The sequence below is a fragment of the Lepisosteus oculatus genome, chromosome 20, assembly GCF_040954835.1.
Source record: "Lepisosteus oculatus isolate fLepOcu1 chromosome 20, fLepOcu1.hap2, whole genome shotgun sequence".
Lineage (NCBI taxonomy): Eukaryota > Metazoa > Chordata > Actinopteri > Semionotiformes > Lepisosteidae > Lepisosteus > Lepisosteus oculatus.
This window is the reverse complement of record NC_090715.1, coordinates 1,437,274-1,457,712: the sequence shown is the minus strand read 5'-3', so window position 1 is coordinate 1,457,712 and position 20,439 is coordinate 1,437,274. Positions and strand designations below refer to the sequence as shown.

At 45.7% G+C, this 20,439-nt stretch overlaps 2 protein-coding genes across 4 annotated transcripts; both read right to left on the bottom strand.

Moving 5' to 3' along the window:
- Positions 1 to 1,073: 1,073 nt before the first annotated feature.
- Positions 1,074 to 17,945, bottom strand: LOC138224357 (stimulated by retinoic acid gene 6 protein-like). Of its 3 annotated transcripts, none has more exons than XM_069181244.1 (18): positions 17,728 to 17,933; positions 16,522 to 16,582; positions 14,215 to 14,312; positions 13,205 to 13,347; positions 12,727 to 12,847; positions 11,930 to 11,975; positions 11,554 to 11,685; positions 11,055 to 11,125; positions 10,325 to 10,433; positions 9,958 to 10,024; positions 8,778 to 8,859; positions 8,346 to 8,421; positions 8,083 to 8,131; positions 7,566 to 7,683; positions 6,967 to 7,086; positions 6,253 to 6,419; positions 5,250 to 5,408; positions 1,074 to 1,528 (listed from the first exon to the last, which is right to left on the bottom strand). In XM_069181244.1, the coding sequence occupies exons 1-18, from the start codon at positions 17,751 to 17,753 to the stop codon at positions 1,395 to 1,397; spliced, it is 1,779 nt and encodes a 592-aa protein (XP_069037345.1). In that variant the 5' UTR covers positions 17,754 to 17,933; the 3' UTR covers positions 1,074 to 1,394. The 3 variants fall into 3 exon arrangements, with proteins under 3 accessions (XP_069037345.1, XP_069037347.1, XP_069037346.1); XM_069181246.1 differs by having other exon boundaries at positions 14,215 to 14,277; positions 17,728 to 17,755; XM_069181245.1 differs by lacking the exon at positions 5,250 to 5,408 and having other exon boundaries at positions 17,728 to 17,945.
- Positions 17,946 to 18,022: 77 nt separating this feature from the next.
- LOC138224359 (L-fucose kinase-like) lies at positions 18,023 to 19,784 on the bottom strand. Its single transcript, XM_069181249.1, has 4 exons — positions 19,136 to 19,784; positions 18,745 to 18,896; positions 18,606 to 18,656; positions 18,023 to 18,452 (listed from the first exon to the last, which is right to left on the bottom strand). Exons 1-4 carry the CDS (start codon positions 19,215 to 19,217, stop codon positions 18,261 to 18,263), a joined length of 477 nt encoding a protein of 158 aa, XP_069037350.1. The 5' UTR covers positions 19,218 to 19,784; the 3' UTR covers positions 18,023 to 18,260.
- Positions 19,785 to 20,439: the final 655 nt, after the last annotated feature.

Sequence of the window (20,439 nt, the reverse complement as noted above, 5' to 3'; positions counted from 1 at the left end):
GGCATGACGTTAAATTCCTGGGGTGCTGTATATGTGGAGTTTGTATGTTCTCCCTGAGTTTGCATGGGTTTCTTCCCACAGTCAAAAAACATGCTGGCAGGTTACTTGCCTTCTAGGAGAACTGGCCCCAGTGTGAGTGTGTGTGGGTCTGTGATGGACTGGTGTCCTATCCAGGGCGTACCCTGCCTTGCGCCTGCTGCTTTCCAGAATCGAGTCCAGCCCCCTTGCGGCCCTGGAAGATGTGGATAGAAATAGGAGGAATGGATCAACAAGTGGGCTGCATGGTGGTTTTTTTCTGTGTTCTGGTTTCTCCCCTCCTTCCAGAGATGCCGAGTGGGTTCACTGGAGTTTCAAAATTGCGCCTGTGTGTGTCCAGGGTGGGGTACAGTGAGGATGAGCTCCAGGTTTCTTGTCTGATCATGGATGGATTTGCCACTTTTCTGGCTACCCACTATCCAGCATTGGATAAAGGGATTAGGAAATGCATGGATATAACTGTACTTATGTTCAAATATGACTGTTCATGTTTTATCGATTGTATCGTTATTATCTCAATTTATAACAAAATAGTGAGCTCCTACAGGCCCTTATACTTGTATGGAAAAAGCTTTAAGATGTTTTGTTGAGTTGCTTTTACTAGGTTTTTTATCTGCTCTGTGGCTGACTGCATCATTAACAGGAAATAAAACTTCTCGACTAATGTACCAGCTGCACAAATCACTTACCACTTCCTGTAATAAAACTGATTTACAGACCAGCTCCTCAGCGCTGTGTTCTGCAGCCCTGCTGCTTGGAGCCAGAGGGGCTTCTGTGTCCCAATTCCACCCCCGCTCTGAAAGACTCAACAATACCTGTGTTTTTCTCAAGCAGTATCTGTTAATATTCTTTAGATGTGCTGCAGGGCTGCACCTCTCCAGCACCAGGGGGCAGACCCAGGCCCAGGCACTACTGGAACCCAGTCTCAATGTCAAACACTGTGCTGTCGCCCTCGGCCACACCCACATCCGAGACGGAGAACAGTGTGATCTGAATTAACACTCACACACGCACACCAGAATTAACACAAAGCAATGTTCTTTAAGAAAATAATAACTGATTTATAAAAGCTTTGCACAATGACCTGTATAACACATTTGCAAGATGTTTACTGCAGGTTTCTTACAAGTCAGGTTTCTAGGTAAGGCAAGCTGACTGTTATCCTGAGTGGTTAACCTGCTGTCCTCAGAAGTGTCTGTTCAGAAGACCTGCAATGGGGGGAGTGTGGAGGAAGTGCAGAGTTCTTCTGAGCACAGCTGCACCACAGTGGGAGGTATTGAAGACTCCTTAATGTTGTGTGTCAGCAGCCTCCCAGGAGGCACAAGGTCCTCAGTCAGTCCCGGCACGGGGCCGGAGTTTCAGCAGTAGCCAGAAGAGCTGTTGGGCGCCGGGCCGTGTCTCCGGTGGACCACCAGGCTGGGATTCCTGAGCAGAGTGTAGCAGAGCCACCACCGACGGCAGCCCCTGCTCTCCCGGCGACTCTCACACAGCTCTGCAAGACAGGCAGGTCAGTGCGCAAACTGCTGCATCCGCTGGAGGGAGGCGGAGAGCAGGACAAGCAGAGCAGGAGAAGAGGAGAGAGAGAGACAGATGGGACACAGACAGCCTAGACAGATACCAAACTGCACTGGGCCATGACGAAATTCAGACACTGATGGACACATTCCTAAACACTCCGTATCAAACCAACAAATTAGGCATAAACTTGGCCACACAAAAACTAAATCACCTATTCCACAAACTAGCATCAAAATCTAAGCTAAAAACAACTACATCAAAAAACTACCAAAAAACAAAAGCAAAAGAAAAGTGGTTTGATACGGAGTGCAAAAACATCAGAAATGCACTACGAAAAGTCTCAAATGAAAAACACAGACAACCACACAACACAGATCTGCGACTCAGGTACTGTGACATGGTAAAACTTTACAAACACTCGCTGAAAAAGAAAAGAAACACATACATAGACAAACAACTTGCAGAAATTGAGGAGTCACTTAATCAGAATTGTTTCTGGGAGAAGTGGAACAACTTAAACAAATCAAAACCAGAAGAATTGGCCATCCAAAATGGAACAATCTGGCAAACATACTTTGAAAATCTCTATGAAAAGCTCCCAAATACAAATCAATCAGACCAAAACACCATTTATGAAAAACTCAAAATTTTGGAATTGGCTATCAAAGACAACCAAAACCCCTTAGACTCCCCAATCACTGAGCAGGAGCTACTGGACAAACTCCAGGCCCTCAGACCACGCAAAGCCTGTGGCCATGATGGAGTCATAAATGAGATGCTGAGACACAGCAGCCCAAAGTTGCAACAAGCCCTGCTCAAACTCTTCAATCTCATCATGACAGCCGGATGTTTCCCCGAGGCCTGGAACCAAGGACTGATCACGCCCATCTATAAGAGTGGAGATAAACTCGATCCCAACAACTACCGGGGCATCTGTGTGAACAGTATCCTGGGGAAGGTATTCTGCAGTATCCTAAATACACGAATACTGGCCTTCCTTACCGAACACAATGTCCTGAGTAAAAGTCAGATTGGCTTCTTGCCAGATCACCGCACATCTGATCACATTTACACCCTACACACACTGATAGACAAACACGTCCACCAAAAACACGAAGGAAAAATTTTTGCCTGCTTTGTCGATTTCAAAAAAGCATTTGACTCGATTTGGCATGAGAGATTGTTTTATAAACTACTCCAAAGTGGCATAGGGGGCAAAGTGTACGACATAATTAAATCAATGTATTCAGAGAGCAAATGTGCAGTGAAAATTGGAAACAAAAGGACTAAATTCTTCACCCAAGGCCGCGGGGTGAGACAGGGCTGCAGCCTGAGCCCAACACTGTTCAATATCTATATCAATGAATTAGCAGGAATGTTGGAGCAGTCTGCAGCTCCTGGTCTTACACTACACGACACAGAAATCAAGTTCCTGCTCTACGCAGATGACCTGGTCCTGCTGTCGCCCACAGAACAGGGGCTGCAGCAGAACCTGGCACTGCTGGAGCAGTACTGTCAGACCTGGGCACTGACAGTCAATCTGGACAAGACCAGAGTTATGGTTTTCCAGAAGAAAGCCAGACCTCAGGGAAACAGGTACAAATTCACACTGAACAACAACACATTGGAGCACACATCCAGCTACACATATCTCGGTCTCACCATCAGCTCTTCCGGGAGTTTTGACCTGGCAGTGAAGGCACTGAGGGAGAAGGCACTCAGGGCTTTCTACGCAATAAGAAGGAGGCTCTTCAACATCAACCCACCAACAAGAATCTGGCTCCAAATATTTGAAAGTGTAATCCAACCCATTGCCCTATACGGCAGTGAAGTTTGGGGTCCCCTCACAGACCAGGATTACACCCAATGGGACAAACACCCCACAGAAACTCTGCACATGGAGATCTGTAGAATCATCCTCCGTGTGCAGAGAAAAACTCCTAACAACGGGTGCAGGGCCGAATTAGGCCAGTACCCACTATTGATAAACATACAGAAAAGAATATTAAAGTATTGGCTACACCTAAAAAACAGTGACCAAAATTCCTACCACCACAAAGCCCTGCTGAGCCAAGAGCTGAGCCCAAAACAGAGCCCCCTGAGCCAGCTGGTCCTGAGGCTCACCGACCTGAGCCACACCAACACTAACCAGCCTCAGGACAGCACTGCTAGAGCACCACAACCCAGACTCAACCACATCACAGCACAGATCAAACAGCAATATCTCACACACTGGGACACACACACACAAACACAACATAAACTGGAATGCTACAGAACCTTAAACAGACAATACACACTAGCTGAATATTTGACCAAAATAAAAAATAACAAACAGAAACAGACCCTGACGAAGTACAGGCTCAGTGACCACAACCTGGCCATAGAAACTGGGCGACACAGGCAGACCTGGCTGCCCAGAGAGGACAGGCTGTGCTCCCACTGCCAGCAGGGAGAAATAGAGACAGAGGTGCACTTCCTACTGCACTGTGACAGATACTCTGGGATTAGAGAAACATTCTTCCCGAAATTCAGAAATCTAATCCCAGAGTTCCCACACCTGCCAAAACCACAACAGGTCCCAATCCTACTGGGAGAGGGAGGAGGGAACTCAGTTGATCTGGCAGCCCAGTATGTGATCTCCTGTCACAGCCTGAGGAACAGTGAGTCCGTCTCCCAATAATGCTCCAGCCGCCTACAGTATATGTCAATATTATATAATATGTCTTTGTTGTAAATGTCTGTAACATGTCTGTAGATTTTATTTTACTTCTATTTTTGTTTTGTTCTATGTTAATTTTATTATTTTTATTTGCTTTGGCAACACTGATTGTACCTATCGGTCATGCTAATAAAGCACCTTGAATTGAATTGAATTGAGAGAGAGAGAGAGAGAGACCCCTTGAGGCAGGGAAGTCACAACACCACTGTGGAACACACAACCAGCTACACACACCCTGGACTGACAATCACTTCACCTGGGAGTTTTGACCTGGCACTGAAGGAGGAGGCACACAGCACTTTCTCCACCATTACAACATCAACCCCCCATAAGAATCCAGCTGTGAATATTAGACAATTAGACAGTGTAATCCACTCCTTTGCCCTATAGGCCAGCAGCCATATCACTCTGCAACTCACAACTGGCAACCCACTGAAGCTAAGAAGGTGTGAGCCTGGTCAGTACCTGGTTGGGAGACCTCCGGGGAAAAACTAAGGTTGCTGCTGGAAGAGGTGTTAGTGGGGCCAGCAGGGGGGGCTCACCCTGTAGTCTGTGTGGGTCCTAATGCCCCAGTATAGTGACAGGGACACTATACTGTAAACAGGAACCGTCCTTCGGATGAGACTTAAAACCAAGGTGCTGACTCTCTGTGGTCATTAAAAATCCCAGGGTGTTTCTCGAAAAGAGTAGGGGTGTAACCCCGGCGTCCTGGCCAAATTTCCCCTTGGCACTTACCGATCATGGCCTCCTAATAAATTGTGTTTGCATTGTAAATGTAAATGTTTGTTAATTGAACTTGTTTTGACAACACTGTAATTAATTCAGCAGTCATGCCAATAAAGCCCAGTGAATTAGCATCTGAATTTGGAAGGGAGGGAGGGAGCCACAGACCATGAGAGGGAAGAGGAGAAGGCCGGGAGGGGGAAAGGACAGGACAAGGACAAGAGACAGACAGAGAGGGAGGGCTGCACACCTGCGGCTTTCCGCAGTCTGTCTGTGGAGGACCAGCGCGCTGAGTCCTCGCGGAGAGGGTAGAGCTGTCTGTCCTCCAGCAGGCAGTGGCAGAAGCTCAGAGCTGTGGGGTTGGTGTGACTGGAATCAACCAGCAGCACAGATACCCAGGACCAGTATCCTGCAAACACAGCGCCAACAGCGTGTCGTTACAGTCAGCAGGTGGTGCTGCCGTCTGAGAGAGACCCAGGCCTGGCTGCATGGTGGGAAATTCACTACATGAATGACCTGTGGGTAAGGTGACAGTGCAAGAACCAGCAGGGGGCAGTATTCAGCCTCCCAATATTCAGGGGGCAGTGTGTTCACAGGACAGTGTAATCACACACAACACAACACAACACACACTACCTTCTTTCTATACTGTATCCACATCATGCAGGCCTTTAAAAGGCCATGATATGGAGTTTTATTATTACCAGTGGTCTAACGGTTCAGTCTAACTGGTGCTCTTAAGTGGGTAAGTAACTGCATGACTCTTCTGGGCCAGAAATAGAAAAAGACCTAGAAAAGCTTCTGGTTGTGTGTCGAGGTCCAGAGTCATGCACCATTGCAGAATACCCTGATCTCCTATCATTAAGACATTTGGCCATATCACCCTGCAACTCACAGCTGACAGCCCACTGAAGCTCAGCAGGTGTGAGTCTGGTCAGTACCTGGATTGGAGACCTCCTGGCAAAAACTAAGGTTGCTGCTGGAAGAGTTATTAGTGGGGTCAGTAAAGGTCCTGACTCTTGGTGGGCATTAAAAATACCAGGGTATTTCTCAAAAAAAGTAGGAGTGTACCCTGGTGTCCTGGCCAAATTTCCCATTGGCCCTTACCAGTCATGGCCTCCTAATAATCCCCATCTCTGAACTGGCTTCACCACTCTGCTCTCCTCCACACTGACTGGTGTGGGGGGATTCCATGAATTTGACACAAGCACAGAGAACGGAAAAGAGCCGAGCCAGTCTGGTCGGGAGCTCACCGGAGTCCAAGAGGCCATGCACCCCTGATGGCATGAGGGTCTGGTCAATCCGACTGACCGTGAAGCTGCCCAGGAGCAAGCTGATCAGCAGCCGTTTCACAGCCATCAGCAGACCCACAATGGCATTGTAGAACAGGCTGAAGTAGCACACGTTCTCAAAGGCCCGTCTGCAGAGAGAGGGAGACACGACCAGAACACATCACACACTAGCCTGAGCAGCCCAAACACAGCTGGGACTGCAGGCAGGTCTTTTAGCTAAAATAATAAAATACAATATTTAATCAATTCCAATGTACTGGGTACAATTAACAACTGCAAACAGGCAAGAAGCCTACAGATGTTTTACACAAATTGAAAAGCTTTCCAGAGCTAACTGAGAGATTCTTGAATGATTAAATATCGAGAGAGTGGCGAAACTGCTCTGCTGGGACAGGCTGTGATGTTCTCTGTTGTGACTCTGTCTTGACGTCTGCCTCACTAGTGCCCTCAGTCTGGCCTCTGTGCAGGAACTCTGCAAGGGAGTGAATGTTCATTCATGTATTTCTTCAGATATAAATTAATCTGTACTATTGCAAAGCAATGGTAACAACACACATGTTTGAAATAGATGTAACACTCAGTATCTGTAGATCCTGCTCTGCAGTGATAGATGAGCTGGGGTCAGGAGGCAAAGATGCCCAAAGCTGAATGAACTGCCACCTCCTCCTCACTCACATGTTGTTTAAAGCAAGAGGTTTGTGCCTGTCAGCTGGGATCAGTCGGTCTTGCAGGAAGAAAACCCTCGCTATGATTAGCTGAGCGAAGTAGACCACCAGGAAAGGAACAACGTTAGCCCTGCACAGAGAAAAGCAAACAATGAAGATATTTAATTACTTTAATGGCAGGATGAACCTAATTGCCAAATCTCAGCAAAGAAAAATTGACATGAAAAATACCTTAAATGAAGCACCAATTACAGATATTAAACGTTCACAGTAATGAAAATAAGATCATTGCATTTCTCTTTGTCATTTACTGAGCGGTTTCAGGGTTTCTATCTCCTAAATGAAATCACTCACCACTTGACATCTCCTTTCCCTGCACTCATTTGATTTTGATTGATTGCAATATCCCTTTCAAACATGATGGAAAATAAAGGGACATACGGTTCACAAGCACTTTGGGATGAAACTCAATCAACAAAATGTGAATTGATTAACCTTTCCTCAAGCTGCTGTGTCTGTGTAGTCCAGGGGAGGGAGTAAAGGGTGAAGGGTCAGATTAAGACATGCGGAGCCTAGCCTGAATGAACCATCAGTTACAGGGACACTTACAGTATATTTCCAAAGAGAATCAGAATCTCCTCCACTCGTCCTTCCTTCAAAGGCTGGACTATATATATATCAAAGACGAAGGCAACGATCAATAGGATGAGACTGAGCACATTCTGACCTAGACACAAAAGACAACACAGCAGTTAATGATCAATTCAGAGCATTTTAAATTACTAACTCTTGAGAATTTGAGTGAACAAAACAAATAATTTCTTCAGTAATCAGTGTATCAGATGAACACAAAACTGTCCCTGTTCTTTATCTGCCCAAGTCTAAATCTGCCCACAAAAAACAATACATTTCATACACAGATGCTCCATTTTTCTCCATAATTTTAACCCCACTTTTTTCAAAACTCCATAAAATATTATTCTGCTTTTGCAGTTTCGGGTGGTTTCTTAATATGCAAATATATTTATCTACCACCAGTGCTCACAACGTCAGCTCCTGGCTGCTCTGTGAGGGATGAAGCCAAAGACCAAAGACACTCTTGGTCTCCCAGGACTCACTGACTTACCTACAAACAGGAATGCAATCTGAACTCCCATGTAGGTGATGCTTTTTGCCTGAAAAACAAAAGCTCCACCCCTTCAGCACACAGTGAGTTTTTGCACTGAACAGACAGCAAGATCACTGCAGTTACAAAATAGCAGCAAGAACTGGGAGCAATACCTTTCAAAGCACCACCACCCACATTAATGTCACAATCAGGACTGTCAGTGGCTGGTTGTGTGCCATCATGGTCACACAGCAGTCTTCACCAAGATACCAGCAGCTTACCATGGCAGTGTCTGAAGGAGGGACTGAGTGTGGCAGACCTGTCCGATCCCCCTTAAACAGCCTGTTCATCTGTGTCCTGAACGAAGGACAGAAGTGTCAGCGCATGGGTGGCATTTCAGCGAGAAACAGTGAGTCAGTGGAGCACATTCCCACAATCCCCAGCTGGGCCCCCACATGAGACGCGATAGCGCTTGTGTTATCAATAAACCTCTGTCCTCCACCATTCTCTCTTTCTGTGTATATGGAGGCCTTGCACTAAAGTGTATTTCACTGAGGTCTTAATAAAATGCATACACAAGAATGTTATACATACAGCTGTCAATGAGCAAAGGCTCAAAACAACATTTCTTACTACAAGGTAATATTTTGCCACCATCCCTGTCACAGCAATCCTTATCCACATGTGGGCATGAACGGAAAACAGACGCTCACCTGTATTGCGCCAGGATATGGAAGATATGAGGAATCGATACAAGACCAGCCATGACAGTTGCAAAAATTGAATGTGTTTGTCCTGTAGGGATCACAATGCAATGGAATAAGTTTATTTTATTCTGCCCTTAGAGAGCAGAAAGAGAAATATGTGTATATTCCCCCACTCTGCTCAGAAACATAAGTACATTTGAGTACTTTCATACACTATATGAAGCCTTGAACAACTTTTGTGCTGTGTTTTGGATGTGGGAAAACATAATATATACTGTATTTAAGTAAAGACTATACAGTACAGAATACAAATTTCAACATTTTTCTGCTCAGAAACATTGCACATTCTTTTTGTAAGCAAAATAAAGATTCCACAAAACAGGTGTTTGTCCCCTTTGAGCTGAAACTGAGTTTAGCTCAAAGCCTTGCACAGACCACATGATCACCCTCTACACGCCTAGTCTAGATTCTGACCAAATTTTAACCATTAAGCAGCAAAACAGTTCTAAACAACATCATATTTCTGTCATTCATTTACCAATAACCTTTAAAATAGCATTATATACTTTATAGTTATAGAATTATATAGTTATATATGTCATTATAGCCATGTGTATTGCTGTCCCTAACCTAAGTTACCTTAAGTTGTATGTACAATAATATGAAAGCTATATGTTTTTGCCAATACAAACACTAATCTCCTCTCTCAGGGACACCCCTTTTACCAGAAGCTGTGGATCAGAGCTGCTGATCACACAGGAAGATGAGGAGTTTCTCAATGGCTCCATTGCCTGTTCTGATCATGATATTATTCTAGACAGAAGCAAGAGGCCTTGAGCAATTGGAAAGATTTGTGTATAATTTAGGATTGGCAGGTGGGTTTAATTGCAGTATTGTGATTCCTATGTTTTGGATGGGAATCAGCCAGGTAATAGATTGAAGGAGAGATGGGAGTAACATACCACTGACATGCAGAGGTTACTTCCACAGTGACAAGCAGGAAGTAGAAAGATGTGAAAGCAGAAAGATGTTGTTTTGGCTGATGAGTTTTCTTCTTGGGATCAGGCATCAGATGTTCAACAGCTGAAACTTTTTTCTTTCTACTTTTCATAATGGCCAAAGGTGCCACAGCAAGAAAGAAATGCAAACTGCTCTCAGAAATGGTGAAAGATGCTTGACGACGTACCTTTTATTAACAGTAGGTCTTTAATCAGAGGAAACCTGAATATGATTTGCAGGCTTATGAAAACAAACTGCAAAAAGGACAAAGAACAACAACGTTACTTCGTTGCTTCAAATAACAAATAAATCAGACAAGAATTTGACATAGTTGTTTTTTGTGAATATTTTGTAGCTTGTTGAGTGTTGACACATCACAACTAAGGGCTCCAGCAGGATACAAAAAGAGCATAGCACCTGGCCAAAGTTGAGATTTAGTCAGATAAACCGAAATTAAATACAAATTGCATTAAGGGTAACAAGGCCAAGGCACAGAAAACCAAGGCATTTTTACTTCTGTTCTTATGTTATATGATTGACACTCTCTTACTCACAGTGTAGATGACATTCAAACCCAGAACAACCATTATTATCATCCGGGCTGGGAAGCGGAAGAAGGGATCCCAGTCATAAATGTTGCGCTGGAACCAGGACTTGGCAACTCTGCAGGGGTTTCGGAGCAGAGAGGCGGCACTCAGAGCTCTGCCTCAGTGTGAAATGTGTTCATGATGTAGAGGCAGCACCCAAACGTGAAATTACGACAAACTGTAACCTTATTGAACCAAATGAAAACTTCAAATACGTGACTATGTTCTTTTGCAGAGTTCCTGCTGGTATCCATCCATTTTCTAAATCCTTTATCCACAGTTGGAGAAGCTGGAGTCTGTCCCGGCAAGCAATGGGCACATGGCAGGGTACACCCTGGACGGGACGCCAGTCCATCACAGGGCACACACAGACACAGACACAGACATGACCACACTAGCACTGGGACCACTTTTCCCAGAAGCCAATTCACCTACCAGGATGTTTTTGGACTGTTGGTGCAAACTGGAGCACCACTTCAAGGCAACAGTTCTTACCACTGCATCTCCATGCTACACTTCATGCTGACATGAACAAGAATATTGAATTCAATAAGGATCCTTCTGCTCAGGGCTGCAGAACAATATCAGAATCTGTCCTACACAGAGCAGTTCCCCCCACAATGCTATAAAGCCTTGTTCTAGATGTGATCCTATACACTGTGCTCAGATGTTTAAGCAGAAAGGACACCGCACTCACTGTGGGCTGCTGGGCTTCAAGAGGCGCTTCACGTACTTAATGTGATGGACAGAGACAAAAAGCTCTTGATCCTGAAACACAAACACACTGAGGGTCAAACGATGTGCCTCGGCCCACTGCACACCCATTCCACACTTCCTTCTCATCAAAGTCCACCTGGCTCTTCTGTTGAATATAGTCCAGCCACACTCAAGTGAGCCCCCTCACTGTGCTAACGGAAAGTTAGGCTCTGCCTGGCTAAAAGGAGTTTCTAAAATGTCCCCTCCTTTAACTGGCACATTGGCATGATAGTTAGAACTGTTGCTTCACAGCCTGCCTTTGACCATCTGTGTGGAGTCTGCATGCTTTCCCCTTGTTCTCATGGATTTTATCCAGACTTCAGGTTTAAGGAGTAAATCTTTGCCCTAATCAAATGCAGACAAACTAAATGAATAAAAACAATAAAATTACCTCATCTTCTCACTTACAATTCAGACTCATGAAACATTACTTTCATTACCTCCTTGTACTGGGATTGACTCCAGAATCTGCGCATCACCTTGATGAAATTCACAAGAAAGCGCACGATGAGGAACATGGTGCATAACATGGCTGGAATTGGCATCGCACGGGGAGACACATCGCTGACAATCTGAGAGAAAGCAGAGTCCATTCAGTGCTGGTCTTCATAGCAAACCAGAAGAGCTTGTCTGATGGGGTTAACAGCAGGAGTCCCTAGTCTTGGTTACTGAGGGTCCAGCATGTTTTCCAGACTGTTTAAAACATGGCCAGTGAAATCATACTGCAACTGACTGACCTCATTCTTTTCCTGTTGCTTAGCTATTGATGATCCCAAATCCTTTCCATAGTCACAAGATTTAAACAGATTGACTCACAATCGCCATGTTTGTATCCACGGTTCTCTTCACTTGATAGACAAACCTGCAGTGAAGAAACAGCTACAGTTACCAAACCCTTGTGTGTTGCAATGACTGTGTGTGTGACAAACACATAGTGCAGAAGACAAGGAATCAAGTAAAATGGCAGCAGAATGAAATTACAATGCCTGTGGGGGAACACAGTATGTAAACTAGATCAAAACCATGCTGCTGCTGTTGTCCCAGAATTCCTTTGGTTTAGCAATAAATTAATTATTTAGTAATTGAGGTCATAAATGTTTCTGGAGCATTAGCTTTCTATAAACAAATTTATATTCATATGAATTTATCACCATCTAGTTCAATGACAGATAAAAACGTTGAGGGGAGCCCCACATACATGTTGTATAACATCTTAATTTAATTTTCAAATAAGGAACCAACACGCCACAGGGTGCCGCTGGGTAAGGGGCACAGAAATGGAAAGGCAAAGTGATTATCTACATCATGGTACCTAATGAGGAGATATGCCAGTAGCATGCACTGCTTTTGAATGCAACCAGCCTGAGCACAGAAGGACTGCGGCACAACTCCAAGCACAATGAGGAGCAGACCAAAGCACAGCAGCAGCCCAGCTGGGGGCTAGGCCTTGCCCACTGTCAGAAGCAGGAAGCAGATGCTGAGGCAGAAGGCTGATACTTGAGCTCTGTGGTGCAACTGGACAGCTCTAGTGTAACTGTAGCTGGTGCTCGTTACAATCCCACTGGGCCTCTGTGCAGGTGTCAGCAGCACGCCCAGCAGGAAGAGGGTCTCACCAAGACAGCGTGTAGAAGAAGCCCAGGAGGGAGCCCACGATCTTGTGGTCCGTGGTGAGGCAGATGAAGATGGGGTAGTGCACCAGCGCCACCTCCAGGGCCAGCAGGAAATGCACAATCACTGGGAAGGAAATGAAATTAATACTTTGATTTGATGTAGCATCTTTCAACACAAAAATTCCAAAGGAAGTTCAAAAGCATACATACTAATAAGGAAGTACCAAAGACAAATTCCTTTTTAACTTTGTAAAAAATAGACTATAAGAACAGTATAAAAATGGGCTCCATGTTTGCACAGTCTTGTTTCAGCAGGAAGAGGTAACAGACAAGAGGAGGTGTTTGACCACTCTTGCCTGCAGTGGCTTCGGTTCATGTGAATCTAGACTAAATGAGCCACTAACTGGTTAAACAGAGTCTTTAGTTACATAGCTGCAGTAAAACACAGAGGTCCCTGCTGTGCCCACTGCGCAGGCCTTACCGTTGGCCCAGGTGGGCACGAGGAAGGGCAGGCAGAGAAACTCGCCGGACCGCAGCATCCTCTCCAGCACCACGTTGGCTATGGCTCCGAAGGCGGCTGCGAAGGTCCAGCGGTTGCTGTGGGTGCTCAGCAGCCGGATGGGTCTGTCCGCCGGCCAGAGCCGCACATGGGGGACAATTCAAGCACAGCATGAGGAGATCCTGGGCTGCTGCTCTTGCATCACGGGGAAATCTTGACTAACCTGAGTCAGCGTGGCTCTGGTGAATACACTGGACTTGCACCAGATCACTACTGTAAACGAGTGCTCACTCTTAATGTACTCATTAAATAGAGAATAATGACAAAATTATTAATTATTTAATTAACAGTTGGAGGATATAAGTTTCTATGTAGTTGAAAAGAGCCCCAAGCATGAAAAACTGCTTTGACAGTAATTAATTTTCACCTTGATAAAATTAAGGGAAGTCAGGAGAAACAAAAGAGAGACAAAAGAAAGACTAGGAATGAGAGGCCACATGTCCCATCAGACCCACTGAACACTTAGTGTTTAAATGATCCAGGAGAGTCCAGGAGGGTGAAGCTCATGGAGGAGAGCAGCTCCGGTCCTGTAGGTTTATTCCCATCTCCTCCCCGGTGTCTGATTTAGCTCCTCCAGCCTCAGTGCCACCCCCATCCCCCACTCCAGCCGGAACAGCAACCTGCTGCCAGTGACCCACTCATCTCACTCTGGGGGACCACTGTCATCACAGGTGCAACTGGGGTGCAGCTGCAAAGGTGTGGGTTTGTGGTCTGAAATAGTTTGCAGCTGACGAGTTAACTGTCTTCATTCCTGTGTCCAATTCACTTCCATTCAACTGTGTCCAGATCTCATTGAGATGCAATGACAACACCATCTTGGTTCACCTCACTGCACCGCAATAGGTATATTAATTGTATCTAAGTGGAAATAGACCTGGACAGGATTTTAATCTTTTTAAAGAGAGAAACAGTGTAAAACCAGTCAGACTTACACAAGCATCCCGAACCTGCGGTCCAGAGGAACCAGCTCATCCAATCTGTGGAGCCTCTGACGTCTTTTCAGGAACGACAAAATCAGTGTTATGAGAACCTAGAATGAAAGTTGCATCTTGAAATGTATTGTTTAATCTAGCTAATCTAGCAGGTCTAATACGTGACATAAACTCATGGTCACCCAGGATGGGAGAGAACAATCCTTAGAGTCAGGTGTGCTGATCTAGCCAGCGTGCCCAGGCTCTCCTCCCTTCCTCATGCAACAGGTAAGTCCAGGCAGGGATTTTGGACCTGTGTCTCTTTCACCCTTGATACATCTACACAGAAATCTGAAAGCCACTTAAAAGTCGGCCACACGACACTGTATTTCTCAATTACAACACGAGATCCCAAGGACAGAAGTGGAGATAAATGAATGCTTTTATGGCCAAAAACAGCAAATACTGTACTTGTTTTCTCCAAAGAATCATGTGGTTTCCAGAACAAAACTAATCAGATATGTTGTGAGAAGTGATTGTTCAGAATCAAGCAGCTCCTTAGGCAGTCAGACAGGATACTGAACCAAACTGTTTCTCTCTCTTCTCACATTCCTGTGGCTGATACACTGCTGTTCTTTTAGAACTGGGTGTTTATTAACTCATACCAAAATCACTGAAATCATACTTCGCATTTTAAACTATGAGTAACAAAAAAAAGCAAAGATGTGATTTTTTTCAAGTTTCAAGTCTCTTTGTAAATCCGACCCCTGCATCAATGTCAATCACCTGAGCCCTGCCTCTTCTTAGGATTCACAGAAATGTCCTTTACCCTGACAGCGATTTAGCATTTGCAGACCAAAATCGCCTCTTCACAGGCTGCACAGCAGAAGAGTAAATGCGCCCACATGTACATCTTCATCTCCCAGACCTTCTTCACCCAACCTGCAATAGTCTCTTAACTGGGTTAACATGAGCTAGTGTGGATGCAGAAGTGCTAAATGGGTGATGCTGTAGTTCAGTGGTTCTCAAACTGTGGTACGCGGCACACCCCCAGGTGGTACACCAGACGACCCTGGAAATTTGTTGAGTGCACTGAAAAATTGGGAATGAAAAATTGAAGAATTAAAAAATAATGTAAATTTTTCATCTGTAACTTTCGGTTTCAGAACGCTTGAGATGAGTTTTCATATTTTCTATTTTAATAAAATCAGTTTATGTGTCGTTATGTGATTCTTTTTAGAGGAAACTTAAAGAGCTGACACAGCGCAAGTCCACCATAAGGAACAGTGTCTCTCCAGTGCTATGTTTATTATATGCGTGTGTGAGTGTGTGTGCGCGAGCACAGTGTGTGTGTGTGGTCATTGAGATTTTCTGGGGTTCCTATGAGAAGATTACTTGCAGGTGGTACTTGGATGCTTTGGTTTGATCAGGGGTGGTACTTGGTCCAAAAAGTTTGAGAACCACTGCTGTAGTTCTTCTGTTCCCTTCAGGAAAGCATCAGATGGACATTGTGAGTAGGTCTGTTAGGAGAGCAGTATCCAGACCCTGCATGCAGGAAGTCTCCAGCTGCACAGCAGGCGCAGCCCTGCACTCTCTTCCTGCCTGTCTGGTCCGACCGTGCTCTGGTGATCTTTACTACAGTACAGCAGAGCTGCTTTTACAACAGCAATAACAAGAACAAGATGTACAGGGGCCAGTAAAGGAAGTGAGCTCTACTAAGAATGGAAAAACACAGGGTCTAATACAGGCTCAGCTAAAATATCATAACAGTGATCTAATTTATTTGTTTGCACAAGCAATAAGTTGAATTACAGAGGAAAACAATGCTTTGCTTAAAGATTACAGTATTCATTTTCATTAAGAATTCTTACTACAACTGAATACTACAACTATTTCTGAAACTGAAGAAAAATGTCACTACGTTAATGCCTGTGTTGCAGCTGAACCATATTCTATAAACTAAGAAGCCTTGTATTTCTGAATTTAGTATTCGAGGAGACTTTGAGGTACCTTGCCCTAACAAATTCAGATGCGTTACTGTATTGCTAAACAAGCACTAGGCATGTTCAAACATGAACTACAGCAAGTTCTTAGAACTTTCTGATTTTCATATTGATACCAGCCTACAATATTGTTTTCCTGTTTTGATTAATTAAAGATGTTATTTCTGCACATCACTAGTTTACAGAGTTGACATCTTTGCCAAATGTACAAGTTTGGGCCAAGTCCCACTGTAATATACTCAGCTTGGCAGCAGCTCAGGTTCATGATTGACGACAAAGGGGTTGGCTCAAGTCCTTAACTGCCCCAGCCTGAGCACAAACCTACCGCAGGTATCAGCCAGTAATGCAGGCTTCTGAAATCAGCACAGAGTTCTGTCAAATCCAGTCTGTGGAGAGAAAAAGACGAGGTCTTCCAAAACATTTTTTTGATTTGTGACAAATTTACACATCTACACACCATGGTCCTCCTCACGAAGAGCTCTACATTCTTCTTTCAGCTAAGTGACCTACACCCACCGGCCAAAATATTAGGAACCCTCAACCACACACTGCCTTCTGTTGAGAGAATTGACTCTGGGGGTCCTAGCGTATCCTAATATCCTGAGTGAAGTGAAAGTCAGTGTTATCAGGGGAGTTCACCCCAAGTGTCAAGTAATTCAAGGGCTCGTCTGGTTCCTCATTACTGTGAATTCTCTATAGACGAGGTCTAATAGCTGAGCGACATTATCATATCATAACCACACTATGATTTCACTGTCATAACCACAACCACAGCTCTTGTTATTCACATTTTCTTTTGAAACTGTTAGAGCTCAAAGCTTACTGAGGCATAGAAAAGTCGCTTGAAAATATAAAAAAGAAGAAGGCCGATGTATTTTTAAATCTATAGCAATTGCGTGCGAAGAACATCCTGCCTGCCTGTTTCCTGTCCACCAGCCGATGCTGTCAACATTTTTTATTAAACAAAGAAAGATTGAAAGATGGGGAAAAAAAACAAGCCATAATTTAATCAAATTTTAAAACCTTCAAAAAGTCAAAGCTGATTTTTTCCTGGTTGATTAGTAAAAACACAATGAATTGACAGTCCAAACAAACTTCGTTGCCTGTCTGGTCACTTTCCTAAGGAGACCTGGTGAGGGTGTGACACTGTTCCCTGGGATAGCCAGTACAAAACCCTCGGTGTCCCTCTGCTCGTGTCCACAGCCTGCGCTGATCCTGACTGAGATCCACCCGGACTGCAGCACAAGGCAGGGAGAATCCGTACAGCTCAGTGTACCTACACAGCTACGATTCCTCCAGGGCAGAGCAGCTGAAGTGCTTTCATCAGAATTCTGGAATTTAATCCCTGTTTTCAAACAGCTTTAGCAGTGATAGATGGAAAGACGAATAAAGGAAAAAAAATTGTCATCTAGGAATTAGGGAGCGAGTTATAAAGGCAATGGATAAAGAATATTCAGACTTGCTTAGAGAGTGGATTAGTAGAGCAGATCATGGAGGAGCAGGGCGTCCTGCCTTCTGTGAGATGACTTACATAGCAGGGCTGTCGGTGGGCTCCATCGCTCCGGCAGAGAGACACAAGCCTGGCTTGTCGGCGCGTCAGCGGGTCGGAGCTCCTGGACTGCACATGGCAGGATCGGGCTACACATGGGCACAGGCTGCCCAGGCACCTCCCTTCTAGTGACGTTGGGAAAATGAAAGAAGGGAGAGAAACCGCCCACCAGTTCACCACCTCCTGGCACAGAGCCCAGTCATCTGCACCCCTGCAGACCGAAGCACAGAACTTCCTTCTCCTCTCCTCTTACCCTCGACACTCACTGGGACCCCAACATCTTCCAGTGCAGCCTGCTGGTTCCCTGCTAGGCACAGGGGCTCTCAAGAGCAATGTGCAGACCTGCCTCCACTACTGAACCACAGCTAATGGCTGTAAGACCTGTTCAATTGTTATTATTATTCATTTGCTCTTCAGACACCCTGACCCTCTCACAGACCTCTTCAAAATACAGAATCATACATCAATACAAACAATGCCTGCTCTTTCTAGTCCTCCTCGTCCTTCATGCACTTTCAGGGGGTTGCAGGGGCGCTGGTGGTGTGGGCGGGTGTGGGTAGTTCATGAGGCTGAGGTCTGACCTGGTGCGTCAGGCAGTGCAGCAGCAGGTCCAGGTTGCAGAGGGGCCCCTCCACCAGCCCCGGGGGACCCCGAGCGGGAAGCCAGCAGAACGCTCGGCCACACCCATCGAAGGGGAAGTCCCGCCCCTGAGGAGATAGACATGGTTATCTGCTTGATCCGTCCAATAACAAAAGCTCCCAATTTTCCTGCCACTCCCACTACACTCCCTCATTGGCCCAGCCCTTTGCTGCTCCTCCCTCGGTCTCTGCCCCCACACCTCTGGCCTCCAGCCCACTCACCGTGTGCAGGATAAGGATGTGAGCGTCATCAAGCACATCAGCAGTGACCACCTGCAAACACACAAAGGCAACAGAGTCACTACCACTGCAGGACAGTCTACAATGACCCCCAGGCAAAGCATCACAGCCGGGTACTCACCGTGTGTCCGGCTTGGGCGCTCAGGTGCTCTGCAGCCACTAGCAGCGCGTTAAGAGTGGCCCCCCCACTGCCCAGCCGGTCCTGAGGGTCCGACACCGTGAGCAGCAGCGCCCCCTGTGGGATCAACCCCCACTGCTGTCGCCACTCTAGCTCTGCAGGGCAGCAGGAGGGGGTACACATGAGAGCACAGCACCGGGGAGGGACATCACACAGAGAGAAGAGGGGAGGGAAGCTGTCAGGATCTCCGTTCAAGCGGAAGAAAAGGGCACAGACACAGATCCACAAACATGTTGGTGCCGTATAACCCTCAACCTGCTCATCCAGGCCCAGAGCGTCCCCGGTATCTTTATCATTGTTAAAAAGCGCTGTGCCACACAGCCCCCTGCCTCACCTCTCTGGAAGACATACTCGCTGTCCTTGTGCTGACAAGTCAGGACCACCACCGTCCACTGCAGCCCCTTCTGTTCCTCCATCTCCAGTGCACAGCCTGTCAGGGCAATACTGACACCTACACACTGCTACACACTCTCACACACACACACAGCACCTACACTGCTACACACTCTCACACACAGCACCTACACTGCAACACACCCTCACACACACAGCACCTACACTGCAACACACCCTCACACACACACAGCACCTACACTGCTACACACTCTCACACACAGCACCTACACTGCAACACACTCTCACACACAGCACCTACACTGCAACACACTCTCACACACAGCACCTACACTGCTACACACTCTCACACACACAGCACCTACACTGCAACACACTCTCACACACAGCACCTACACTGCTACACACTCTCACACACACAGCACCTACACTGCTACACACTCTCACACACAGCACCTACACTGCTACACACTCTCACACACAGCACCTACACTGCTACACACTCTCACACACACAGCACCTACACTGCAACACACCCTCACACACACAGCACCTACACTGCTACACACTCTCACACACACAGCACCTACACTGCTACACACTCTCACACACACAGCACCTACACTGCTACACACTCTCACACACATGCACAGCACCTACACTGCTACACACTCTCACACACACAGCACCTACACTGCTACACACTCTCACACACATGCACAGCACCTACACTGCTACACACTCTCACACACACAGCACCTACACTACTATACACTCTCTCACACACACACACACAGCATATACACTACTATACACTCTCACACACACACAGCACCTACACTGCTACACACTCTCACACACAGATTTCAACACTGAAACGGATTCATTCACATTTATAAGCCCCCCATCATCTTAAAGCACTCTGTTCCAGAGAACTTCACTCTTTGGCGCACCGAAGGAAGTTTGATATCCGGAGACTTGTAGTTCATAATGAATATATGTAGTTCCCAATAAAGTTAAAGGAAAGTGTGTTTTAAACAAAAAGAAAATGTGTGATACGCAGTATAGGCTTGCATAAGTGCAGACAACGCATGTAGTTCATAAACTACATTTGGTCCTTCTCCTTGAAATAAGTACTCCAAATACCCAAGGAATCCCACAGTGGCAGTTCTAAGAGTTTGAAGGGGATTTTCAGAGCAGGACCAGCCTGACCAATTGCAGCTCTTAAAATATTTAGGAAGTTTTATCATTTATTGTATCAACCTGGGTGGCACGGTGACACAG